We start from the raw sequence: 13,463 nt of genomic DNA on the forward strand, positions 1-13,463 counted from the left end.
GATGACATCACTATTGAAAGCTTACATGTCTGCATGCAGTTCTTGAGGAGAACACTCGAAGTTTCTTTTGTTTCTTTGGAATGCTTTATCATAACTTTGGAATGCTTTATTATGTTCAACTTTATGTTTGTTAAAGTCATCCATGTGAGATGAGGTAACACCAGGATACCAAAATGGTCACGTCCGGGGACCTCACAAATGTTGAACGTAAAGACGCGTTCTGCCTTATTTACTCAAAGATAGCACCAAATTTTGACTGAATGTATTACTGGGAATCAGAGCCCATGCTTTGTAAGGCGTGTTACGTGGGCCTTGACTACACCGTCAGACGTTACATTCCACTTCAACAAAACAATTTGGTGTCAAAAGTTTTACGTGCCGGATGGTCGCCACGGTCCACCCTGCCCTCCGCGCTATCTGACCTGGGGCGGTACCACCAGCCGCAGGCTATTCCAGCCAGGGGCACACAGCGAGTGCCGAACTGACTAGCTCATCCACCCCGTCATGGGCTAGTTGAGAGGCATGCGTTCTCGCCGGCTGAGTACGGCGGGGACATTTGTGATACATTGCTCAGCAAACTTTTCCACACCAGTGACTACTGATCACATCATATGAACTTCACCATGCGAAGCACAAGAGTAGAAACTTGATACGAAATGACCTTGCTTGACTCTCACCCGTGTTGAGCTCTAGCTGACCTGGTCTCAATACTAATCCTCCATGAAAAATGTTGTAGCGTCTATGTTTGGTGCCGGTTCCAAATCTTGCCCACTGATCAGAGCTCTCGTGTGGCGCAAGGAAGGAGCAAAATACTAACAGGGGTGTTATCATGCAGATGATACCAAAACAAAAGCAAAAGGACCTCATCATGTTCGGAAACCAATGCAAATGAGTTTTATCAACTCACTGAAGTGTTGCCTTTGCATTTGTTCCGCAGGCAGAGGTGCACTGGAGCTTGGCGCTCGCGCAGAAGGCCACAAAATGTGTTACCTGACAATGGGTAGACTTTGGATTTGATAAAGCTCATCTTTTTATTCGACAACGTCAAATAAGACTGGAATAATCTGAATTTTTAGTGGCTGTGATCATAGCGTTGCCAAGATGCAGACATTTTGGTTGCATATTGATCACAGCAAGCCGTAGCACACACCTAAAGATTTTTCAGTGCCAAGTCTCAGCCAGCTCAGGCTACATCATGCCACATTGTAGACCAGCTCCGGAGAGGGTAACATTGAACGCTTCACGGTCCGGTGCAAGTACGGCCCGAATTTTTACTTTTAGAAGTGCATTTGCACACACTTCCCCGACGATTTCACGTCTTCATCTGGTCTGGTTGTTGTGGTCTCACACAAATCCTCAAAAGTGTAAAATGGCTGGCCTGTAGCTTGCATTTGAGAATGAATGACCTACTGCCTATATTGATCAAACTTGCGCCTGGCCGTTACTTCCTCGGTCAAAATGCGTTAAGCTCCTTTTGTTGCGCCGCCGGGTCTTGATGACCTTGACCAGGTTTTGGTGTACGTTCTTCAGCTTTCTCGCAATCAGAATTTTTGTGTTTCCTGTAGTACTCAAACGAGGAGGTGCAATCATTTATCAAACATTGTAGCTAAGTTCCGTCCGTCTGATCAAATAGCTTGTGAGTCCCATGGGAATATTACACACAGCGTATCTGAGCAAGACCTGTGCTACGTGTTGCCTAAAGCTACACACAGGTGCGGTCAGTGACTGTAAAGATATGACGCCGTCAAAAGCTTGATTACCCGAGTCGGGTATGGTCTCTGAGATTACGAAATTTCCGTCTAGTTGGCCGTAAGGCAACCTTTACCTGTGGCTTCGCTGTATTAAGTGATTTTCTTGACCTGAAGCCAGAATTGCAGACAGTATTTTCTTAGGGAGGGGGAGGGTAAGAGACCGAAGGAGCCGTCTATAATGCTGAAATGAAACACGCGGACATAAGAGCTCCCCACTGGCTGCGTCCCTGCCTGAAAGGTCATCATCCACGAGACGGATGTAAACTTAATTCTTGAGGAACATCGACCTAAATTATTGATTGAGTTTTAAATTTATCCGATCTGACAATTAGAGCCCGAGATGACGGAGACGGTTAAATGAAGATTAAGACCGTCTCATATTTCGTCACTGTTAGCGAAATCAGCCTCAGAAAGTGCTGGATTAAGGGCTCACAAAGCTCATAAGGGTTGAATTACTCGTCAGAGGTCCAGAATCCATACCATGGAGTTAAAACAAATAAACGGTCTGCACATAGTCATCGTGACCTCAGACAAAGCAAGGCACGTTTCATAACAATACACTTATTTTCCGGCATCGCTATCATCTATAACAATTTGGTAATGCAAACGAACGAAAATTTTGACTGCCTTACATTTGAAACCAGATAAATGCATTCAAAAGCGTCCTTGCGCGTGACAACGGTAACAGATGGCACGTGGTAACAAGACTAGCAATTTGGGATAGAAATATGCACGCCTCTTGGAGCTCACTACATCGACCCATGAACAACGCCCTGTTGCGTATTTGAAAGAAGAGGTGTAGCTCCCATTTTAACATCCATGCCGCAAACAGTGATGCGGCGTGTCTGACGCCTATTGGAGATGGCACTCGTTTGCAGTCCTCCGGAACACGCACTTGGACCGTCGGGCTCGTGCAATGGTGGCCGTCGTTGGCAACTGAAGTTCGCCTTTTATTCGCCAGGGTGCACCCAGAGTCGACGCTAAACCTGCTCCGCCGGGAGATTTCCGCCCAGCTGCTGGGCAACGAGCTCGCCCTGCGCCACTACAAGTTCGTCCGGCCCGTGGGAAAACACTTCACGCAAGTAAATAATGCCCCAGAAGAGCGTCCACTCGGCACGTCACGCAGTGTGTCTGAGAGAGCCGCGCGGCGTAGCACGCGATAGTGGGACATTGGTGACCGATCTCACGAAGCCACGTTATCACCATGGGTATACCACCACGTATACATCACACACACACACACACACACACACACACACACACATATATATATATATATATATATATATATATATATATATATATATATATATATATATATATATATATATATATATATATGCTCAAATCAAAGAGGAGACTTAAATCTGACTGCGGTTGTCAAATGCACAGTCAGATAATCTCTGCTCACGTTACAATAACAATTAACTTCTGCACAATTCATCGCAGAAGTTGATCGGGATTATAGGCTTGTGCGTGCTGGTTGCTGGTGCCCAGCTGTTCAGTTTGTGTGGTGTGAAATATGAAAGATAACTGAGATGGAAAAAATATCAGAACAGGAACGCAAAACCAGTTCATATAAACCACAGTAGGACACACCCTGAGACATACTCTGAGATTGGACACGATTTCCTTGAGTCAATGACTGAGTCGACTCCATTCAATTTTGAAGCCACATTTCGGTATCGAGCCGACTTTAGCTTGTGAAACTTAGTGGAAGTCAAAGTAGGGATAAACTCTGTACATTAAATCAAACTCCCTGCCATCTTTCGCGCAACTGAGCATGATTTGCCATGTTTGCCAAACCCTTGACGGATATGCGTGAAAGCGCGATCAAAAGATGCGCGCAAATCACATCAGAGAAGCATCTCACGTCTCTGACAGCGTGATCAGTGAAGCCACTCTGGAGACCATGACACCCAAATCCAGGGCTGCTTCCTCTTGTAAACTCAGACACTTCTCAATAATTATCAAGTGAGCATCAATATTGTTCACCAAAATAACTTTGTATCCATGATACCCGTGCATATTGGTCAATCACACATGTATGGAACTTGAAGCCCACTATCATCCTCTCCATTGTTGATTGTGTTATTAGCATAGACCAGTGCTAAAAGACGGAACACTGAGACCCACGATAATCACGCTAAACATTTTCTTTTTGGGGGAAGGGGTCAAGTAGAGAGTGTTGTTGGGCAGGTCGTCACATACATGAGGTCATATTGGTGGGTCTTCTTCGCTGTCTCTGATGGCATACAACAGAGATAAAAGAGTTATCCGTATGATTTAGGTGAATTCAGTCGCATCCGAGGTTAACAGTCATCAGCCAAGGCTGTTCTTCAATGATCATGTTGCAGTTGTGGGCCTTTCAGCCATTGTTCTCTGGGATACCTTTGGAACAAGCTGAATCCCCAAACCTCAACTAGCAACGACCTGCGGGTGTGTTTTTAATGATTTACAGAAAGCCTAACGATGCATTGTTGCCTAGGCTTTTCACAGCTGAGAGACACTTGAGCGCGCGAGCGCGCTTGGAGGGCTGTTCCAGTTGCAACTGGGCGATAATTAGATCCCCGGATGTTCCATGGATGTCCTTCCCTTCCTGTTCTAGGCGCCTTTACTGGCTGTGGTGAACGGGAACTAGCTACTTCTCGGAAAGCACTCATATGTTGATGTTTATGCAAGGTTGCATTGATTGCGCGACATAAACGCAATTAATATATAGGAAACGTAAACTTCAGTAAACATGGTTTAATTTGAGCGTTTGTGTTGAACGTTTTAAGCAACACCTCGAATAAAATGCTAACGTTCCATGTCACAATATGTCAAACTGGAATGCTGACCCCCAAACATGAAAGTGAACGGCTTTGCCCTCAAAACTGCAAGTGAACGATTTTATCTTGTCCCATTTTCATGTATTGAACACAATTTACGTCTAAATTTGTCACTTGACCCAACGTACGTGGCTGAATAAAAGCTTTCACATCAAAGGTACTTCAGCCATTCAGGATGAAAATGTTCCTGGTCGGAATCTCTTATTTGTAGCCTCCTTTTTCGTTGGCATGCTCACCCCCCAAGGATTGCTGGCCATCCAGTGGGTAGTATTGTCTTTCACTGTAAACTAATAACGATTGCGAGACATATGCTTATTACTGGCTTCTGCTGAGCGGGTACACCATTACGCAACGTTCGGGTAACAGCCTAGCCATTTCACACAGAAGATCAGAGAAAGCCCTCAGTGTTTCCTTTATGTTGTCTGAAACCTTTGAAATGCAGCCTTAATGTTTGGGGTCTCCGGTTTTCAATCACCTTATTTGCACCTTTCTGCGAAGGTGACTACATCATGCAGTACCCTCCAAAGGACAAGGCATTTATGCAACAACGTCGACTCCAGAGACAGCCCCAAAGGTTGCTTGGCTCGACCGACATGGAAAGGTCAGCTGGCAATTGGCCAAAGGGCGCTGACCTGGCACGGAGTGACCACGCCGCAGCGTCGTGTGGCACACAAAAGATCCATTCGCGGTCCCATCTGGGTGAACGGGTTTGATGTAAAGCTGTCGGGCGAACAGGAAAGCCACAAACAGCACAGCTGAGATGATAAGCTCAGCACACATGCAGCAGGCTCTGGATGGTTCTCAGCACTCAGAGTCTACACCCACTGTTACCAAACAGCACAGCTGAGATGGTAAGCTCAGAGCACATGCAGCAGGCTCTGGATGGTTCTCAACACTCAGAGTCTACACCCACCGTTACCAAACAGCACAGCTGATATGGTAAGCTCAGCGCACATGCAGCAGGCTCTGGATGGTTCTCAGCACTCAGAGAGCCACAAACAGCACAACGGAGATGGTAAGCTCAGCGCACATGCAGCAGGCTCTGGATGGTTCTCAACACTCAGAGAGCCACAAATAGCACAGCTGAGATGGTAAGCTCAGCACACATGCAGCAGCCTCTGGGTGCTTCTCAGCACACTGAGCCTACAGCCTCTGTTACCAACCAGAGGGAACAAAAATATCAAAAACGAGTGAAGTAGATCACGTATTTCAAAGGCAGTCTTCGGTAATGGGATTCAAGTGGCGTGCGGTGATACACCCAACTGAAAATTATCAGGATTATTTTTTTGTAGATGGGCATATGCGAATATGAATGCACCCATGGACGCAACAAATCTGACTTTCCGATGTTGTAATAGCATCAGGGACGCTATCGCCGAGTAGCAGATAAAGGTGATCTCATACTTGAACGCCTCGTTCTAACTGACTTTCTGCGTTCTTGATAGCACTTCCCCTGAGAATTAAAGCATTTGTTTTCAATTTTAAAACAGTTCAACAGGGGCGAGCACGTTTTAAGTGCTTCGTGCTCACGCGTAGCGAGCAAATTTATTGGATATAGGCGCACAAAAACGGAAGCGCTCGCGCGTGTGTGTGTGTGTGCGCACGCGTGCGCGTCGCGTGTGCGTTTGTGCATGTGTGTGTGTGTGGGAGGAGGGATATGCCCCTCCACTTTCGTGCAAGCTGGATATAGTGGTGCATTGACAAATGTATTGATATTCCCCCATACCCCTCTACCATAACCCCCCACTTATTCGACGATTCTACGTCCCGCGTGTGGATTAGGAGCATGACCATGCGTTCGCTATATTTGGAGATATGACACCAGTGATCGTTAACAATGCGATAGCTCGTTTTTCTACCGTACATTTTCTTGGGTCTCTCTTTGTGCACAAGTTTGGTATAATCCACAGCTTTGAATTGATGGAGCTATCTGTTTAATCTGTATGGGACCAGGTACAAGAGAGTAAGCAATATCAGTGTGAAGTACCAGAAGGGAATGGTGAAGGTCGGCAAATTCAGACCCAGAGTGAGCTGTGTAGTTTGAGGCTTAAACACTTCCCGCCAGTCTTCTACAAATTTTGCTGGATTCTGTGAACGACACTCATCGATCTATTTTAGCTACAGATCCTATTTCCCGAAGCGACACTTATTAATGCACTGCATTGATCACCGGCTGACTTTGCTATTACCACTCGGGTTCGCTGAGAATTTTCTCACACCAGCTGCGGTAGAAGCGTGGGTAAGCATCTGCCTGGTCTATAGTTTTAGGTTGTTCTGCTCCATGCTACGTCGTCAATGCTCCTCTGACAGCTACCAGTGGAGGTTGACACATGAAAGTGCCTCCTCACCTTAAGCATGCCCCCCCCCCCCTACCTCAAAAGTTTTATGGCGCGTGTTCTCGGATGGTCTGATGCTTTAAGGCACTTACAATGCATGTTGGCAAGATGCTGGCTACTCAGATGTTTCCTGAGCTCCTTGTTGTAGTATATAACATAAGTATACAAGCTGGTACCCTTCTCGGGATGCCAGCTGATCTCAGTTAACCTCCAGATTTGGCCCGAACTCTGATCTCAATTATTACGTGGCTAGACTTTTGGAACAATGTCAAAGTTTTACATTCTGATCAATCTGCAACCACCGAAAAAGGTGCGATGCGTAGGACTGCAGTGACATCGGGTAAGCTTTTTCTATGACGCCGAAATGGTAGCGTCATCAGCCAACATATCGACATAAGAGCATATATAACTTCTTGCGCTTAACTAGCCTTTGAACTCACTAAATGACAAATGCTTGTATCACATGCTTTCACTTCACCGGACCTGTGAACCAATCAGCACCCTTGCTTTCACCTGAACACATATTTCTTGAGGCGTAACATGTAGGGCTACCAATTACACTATGAACCGACAGAATGCGTCCATTCATTCCAGAAATAGAGGGACTCACGATCGCTGAATGCCTCAGCCAATGCCGAGCTAAGCCATAGGTGAATACCTCACAGGTGTCTGTCAGTGAAGAGCAGTCGACCTCACCGTAGTCATTGAGTGATACGTCCCAGAAGCGTGCATGGCCCACGCGGCCGCACCAGAATGTCCCCAATGTGATATTAGACTGCGCCGCCCTACACGCTAAGCTGCTGTGCCGCTTGACATAGTTTGACGTGTTAGACTGTGCCGCTTGACATAGCTTCCTGGCGGCGCAGTTTTTCCGTCGGCCGGCAGTCGTTGATAGTTCGACTTCGGACCCATATCAATTCAGTTCTCCGAAATGTGTTAAATACGATGTTTAAACTATCATATCTACGAAATCGATGCCTGTATAAGCGCGTCCATCGCACTACCTTATCTATTCTGTGAGCGCCCTGCTGGCCACGGTGATGTGCGAGGCGGTTTTGTGTCTGGGGAATGCCGCGGGCGGTGCGGCGTGCCGAAGCCCACAGATTCTTCGCGGAGGTCGCCGTGGCGGCGCCGGCGAAAGGTTACTGGCTGCTCTGCAGTCGGCTGCTGTCCGTGACCTTCACCGACGGATCGGAGCCCGAACTCGGCCGACTTATACGCCGCCCGGCGTCGGGCTCCTCGACCGGCGCTCAGTTGCCGTCCGCGCGCCCGTGCGGCGCTGCAGCGTGTCCTGTCGATGACACGCAGGCCCTCGCCAGTACGCGGGCGGCTGGAGTAGGCGCTCGGTCACGATCAGTGGGTCGGCACGATAGGCTTTAAAACGGGAATTAAAACACTGAAGTGGGCTCCGTTTCCAGCTGTGCTTTTAGCCGCGCGGAGACGGATCTGCTGGTAGTGGGAAGCCTAACATAATTAGCCATCTTTAGTATCGGGGTTAGTTGTTGAAACTGGTGTATTAAAACTGGAGCTTGATGAAATGGGAAGCAGCCTCCAGCACCGATGCGTGAAGTACTGGTCCGCTGCATCATCCTCACGTAACAGCTTCACAGTTCGTATCGAATCTGTAAGGTTTTAAATGGAGAGCGCCTTTAGGTTCTAAGTAGCTGTTTCTTTGATGTAATGGTAACATACTAGCAGTCAGAGAGCAAAAACCTTGCTGCCGGCATCCATTGATTATGCCTGGTTGAAGCAGAAACACGTGCGCACAAAGCTCGCTGGGCCCCAGGACCTGCTTGCGTATTTTTGTTTCTGGATACATGGACGTTGTCTAGAGCCACGCTGCATGAATATGTCTTTGTCGGCTTTACTCTCAACAGCGTCCATCACGACACATCCACCGGTCAGCAGTCCCAAGCCCGCCGACGCCGCGCGCCCTCTCACCGTGCGCTGAGCCTTTCGCCCTTCCTCCGCCGACCCGACCCAGGTCACGTGGCCTTGGGCTCGGAGGCGCTAATGTCAGCCCGGCGCCGGACGACTGGACGCCGCTCGCCCTCTCACCGTGTGCTGAGCCCTTCGCCCTTCGCCCTTCCTCCGCCGACCCGACCCAGGTCACGTGGCCTCGGGCTCGGAGGCGCTGATGTCAGCCCGCAGCCGGACGGCTGAACGCGGCCGCCCGGCGGACGCCGGCAGCCGCGTTCGGAGTGGATGAATGGCACGGGCAAAAGTCATTCTGTCCTGCTTTGGTGACCAGTAGCTTCTGCTGTACATAAGATCGGTCTGTCGCACCTACCGTGTCATAGATCAGTAGCCCAAGTCATCGGCTTATCAAACGAATGTCGGTTGCTCTCCATTGCTTCAGGTCATGTTCCCCATTGATTATCCATCCAAGAGTTATTGGCTCACTGACCTTATCAAGCAAGTATTCTTTATCTGAGAAAACTATATTGGGCGTCAAAATTCTGCATTGAGCAATAAATATTGTTAGTAACATCGTTCCTTTCGAAATGTGGCCAATTCGAAGTTTTTCATCGTGCCTTAACGGAGAAGGCCAAACATCAGTTTGATAAGCAATGACTTCCGTTACTAATCTGTATACGGGGGTCGGTTACTTTCGGAGAGCGCATTATGACAAACAGCCAGCAGCTCAGGAGCTTTCTTGCTTATATAAAGGGCCCGAACACCCCACCGAGCCTAATGTCCTTTACGCTGAATTACCATTCTCACGCCAAACTTATTTAACGCTCTCAAACTCAAGCGAGCCAGCTACTACGGATTACTCTATGCGCTATTCCCCGAGCGCCCTCGTTTCCGTCTCCCGCTGGCCTTGGCTCCGGGTGTTGCGTGGAAATGGCATTGACGGCGTATTTAATGATGCAGCCGCTGCCGCGACGCCCGCCGGCGGTGGCGGGAGGTCGCCTGCAGTGGGCCTCGGTCCGGGTCGTGGGGTGCGCCGCTTCCCTGGCCACCGCCTCCCCTTCGGTGGCCCCCTGACGCGTTCCGCGCGAGTGGGCCGGCCGGTGGCCGAGCAAAGCCTGGCTGACCGGCGGCGCCGCTCGAGCATGCTGGACAGCATGGGACTGGTGGCATCGCTACAAGGACGGGACGACAGCAGTGTTGTGCACGTTGCGGGAAGAAGCATAAAAATCGTTAAGGTGATTCCGGTTAAGGTCGTTAAGGTGAGTGTCACGTGACGAAACTACGACAGAGTGCAGCCAAGCCTCATCCTGCGCTTTTGGCCTGTGGGGCCCAAAATATGACGTAGTATGCCGTGAAAGCGCGGTTCCATGGAGCAGACTTCTTCATTGTTAAACATTATCGCGGTAAGCAGATTGTCAGATGCGCTTCAGTTGAGCGTGTTGTATGCATCACTCAGGCGTCGTCATTGAGCGCGCCGGATGCTTTCTGCCATATCGGCGCGTGTGTTGCTGCTGATCGTCGTTCACAAATGGAAAACCAAGATTAATAGTTCGTTGTATCCCAGCGACGCTGAAAACGGTAGGCATTAGTACAATCACAAGTAGATACCTGTTGTCAGGAATAAAGCCCATCAGAACCTGCTTTTTTGGCATAAAAAGCCCAGGGGTTTTATTCTAAGCTGTCGACCCTCAATATTTCAAGGATACTGTATTAGTATTTTTATTTTTTACTCAAGTATTTTCACTAATGATCCCTCTTGGTTTTTACATCCGTGGAAACCAACAGGGACCCTGCTCAGATGTGGGAGTGAAGTGCAAACATACCTAAAATGAGCAACGAGGCTGGCTAGAGGCTAGAGGCTAGGCTATAAAGCGAGCAATGAGCAGCCATCAGCTGCTAAGCGTTGTCAAGGAACACAAAATAAGCGGAATCACGGTGGCAGCCAGCTTACACAGCGTATCACTGCCATCCTAGACATTACTAGGAGAAAAACAGAAGGGAAAGAATAAAAACGCCAGGACTGGAATGACTAATCTGATAAGTGTAATCCAGCACACACCTGGCTGGTATACTTGGCTACGTGACCCACCCTAACGTGCGTGCCTACCTGACACCCCACGCAACCGAACGTCCTATCGTGGGGTAGATTACTGGTGGCCCTGCATGCTTTGGGAACCCTGTTTGGGACCCTTGGAGGATGTTCGTGTGCAAACGTTTCAAAGTCTCCAAAGTCACCCCACCCGCAGTGAGCAGCATCCCGTAGCAGCCTCGTGACCGAGCCTCTCTCCTCTGGCTCTCAGTCGGCCGTCGTGGCCGCGCCGGCCGTGCCGCGGGTGCGCGTATCAGCAGGTGTCTGACGGGCCGGCGGCGGGGCTGCGAGGACAGCCGGAGATTGGTCGGCCGTTATCGTCCAGCTGGGACCTGTGACCTGCACGTGGCGTCGCCGGCGCGGCGCCGCGCCAGATGAATGAGTGGGCCCGTGGCAGACGGCTGGCCGACCCCCCCCCCCGTGGCGCTGATCCGCAGATAGCCGGGTCGAGGTACGGATCCCAGGGGCGCGGGGGTGGCGGCGCCGGCCGCCGCTGCAGACGGCCACGGCAGACAGAGGTCGATGGATCATTTGGGTTCCTCCCGGTCCGCCCTCCTCCGCACGGCTCCCTCACTCCGATGACAAATAGCTCACGCCATTGAAGATAATGAGGCGCAGTTCTGGCGCCAATGGGGCACGGCCCTGCCGCTGCTGTACGACGCACGAATCGATGCTCCGACCATAGATAACGCGGTACATATGGTCTGTGCCGCTCGTAGAAGCGCACATCACTGCAGCTAATGCAAACACGGAAGACCCGGGGCTCGGCTGCAGAATTTAGTTAAGTGATTCTGAATACGTTTGATTCCACCCCATCTTAAGGGATTGTTCCACATTTGTTTGAGGTTTTGAACTAAAGTAGCCATCTTGGAGATCATTCGGTGCCGTTAACAGCTCTGCCCTTTTTAAGACCTTATCCACTCCGGGTTTTAAGCTACACGCCCACCAAGATGTGCAGACTATTTTGGGGAGACTATTTCAAGGTTACCCAGGCATCTAGACGCCATAATAACATCATTGAACTCCTGCTATCCAGGTCATCCAGGCATCCATGACGCCCTAATAACGCCATTCGAATCCCGCTATTTAGCTAGCCATGCGGCGATTAATGCCAAGAAAAATATAATTGTCGATTCGTTCATATAGGACGTTCGTGGGCGCAATTTCTAAATTTAACTGACATCAATTGGCTCTCAGTCAATGTCGCGCAAGTTATGAAATATTCTAGGACAATTTGGGTTTTGTGCTACATAATGGAAGACGCTGTAGTTTTTCCAAGGTATTACGACATAAGATTTATAATCAAATAACAAGAATAGCGCCATAGCAGAGAACGTGAATGCAAGAAAACATCTTGAACTTAACCATAAATATGCAAGAGCACCACGTGAAAGGGCCAGAACCCTATAAAAAACCGCTGCTGTTACGTGACCCCTGTAGCGGTCATGACCCCTGTACTGGCCAGGGGCCCACCGTACCTAACACGGGGCACAGTGTTGGTGAGTGACCCCGAGCCATCCAGGGGCAGTATTCGAGGGCGTCCGAACGGCCGTCGGAACCGTCGATCTAGAGCCCGGTTGGAAGGCCGAGTGCTCAAAGGGCCCGTTATAGGTCACGCTAAGAATCTCCGGTCCGTGGGACCGGGACCTCAAATGTCGGTCAGAGGGTCTCTTACACCAACTGGGGACCCCTGGGCTAATGTGGGCCTCTATTCCAGCCAGAGACAACTTCACCGAACAGTCGGCTCTGTGTCGATCGGAGCCCTGGGACCATTTCCATAGCAAAGACAACTCTAGGTCCCACGATTTCAATTGATCGGGCCCCTGGTACAATGAGGGACCCCTTTGTCGGTCGGGGGCCCACAGTGCCTAACAGGGATTCTGTATCAGCAAGGAGACCCTAGGCAACAAGGGCAATATTTGCTGAACAGGGACAGAGACCGGACCCCGAATGTCAGGCAGACCTCTTGCTTTGGCTGGGTCCCTCCGGCAATGAACGGAGATATGAGAAGTTACGATGGGAGTCCACAATAAGGCAACAAAAAGGCCCCGTGATAGTCAAGGGCCTCGGTACAGAACGGTGGTCCTCCATTCTATTCCAGCCAAAGGCCATGAATTCGAACAGGAGTCTCTGCGCGAACTATGGGGCCCCTGCGGCAATAAAGGATCTTTGTCGTTAATGCTGGCCCTGCGTCGATCCGTGGCCAGTTTCCCAGGTCAGAGTGTCTCCCGCATCAGGGAGGGGACCAATGTATGATGCAACCTTCTAGGGGCCTCTGAATCGATAAGGGGACCTCACCCACGTGTCGCTAGAACGGCAGCCACTGGCCGACCTGCGCTAATGGCTGTTCATCCCCTGACCGGGAACGATAATGTGCCCGCTAGTATTCTACCCACGGTCCTTACTCGGAAAAAGGTACAGGTTCCCATAAGTGTTCGGTAAATTGCATGAAATGAGGCAAGAAATGAAAAAGGCTAGCCCATGTTTACTTGAGGACGTCCATCCTTTTGCAGAATCAACTAGCGAAACAAATTACATA

General features: G+C 49.6%; 1 protein-coding gene across 1 annotated transcript in view; it reads left to right on the forward strand.

Moving 5' to 3' along the window:
* The window catches only part of LOC119092417 (uncharacterized), a 49,604-nt gene that overhangs the window by 20,715 nt on the left and 15,426 nt on the right, over positions 1 to 13,463 (forward strand). Inside the window, exon 3 of the mRNA XM_037215380.1 lies at positions 2,713 to 2,833. Coding sequence (XP_037071275.1) covers positions 2,713 to 2,833 — 121 coding nt within the window. The remainder of the gene's footprint in view (positions 1 to 2,712; positions 2,834 to 13,463) is intronic.

The sequence above is a fragment of the Pollicipes pollicipes genome, unplaced genomic scaffold, assembly GCF_011947565.3.
Source record: "Pollicipes pollicipes isolate AB1234 unplaced genomic scaffold, Ppol_2.1 Scaffold_3447;HRSCAF=4054_pilon_pilon_pilon, whole genome shotgun sequence".
Lineage (NCBI taxonomy): Eukaryota > Metazoa > Arthropoda > Thecostraca > Pollicipedomorpha > Pollicipedidae > Pollicipes > Pollicipes pollicipes.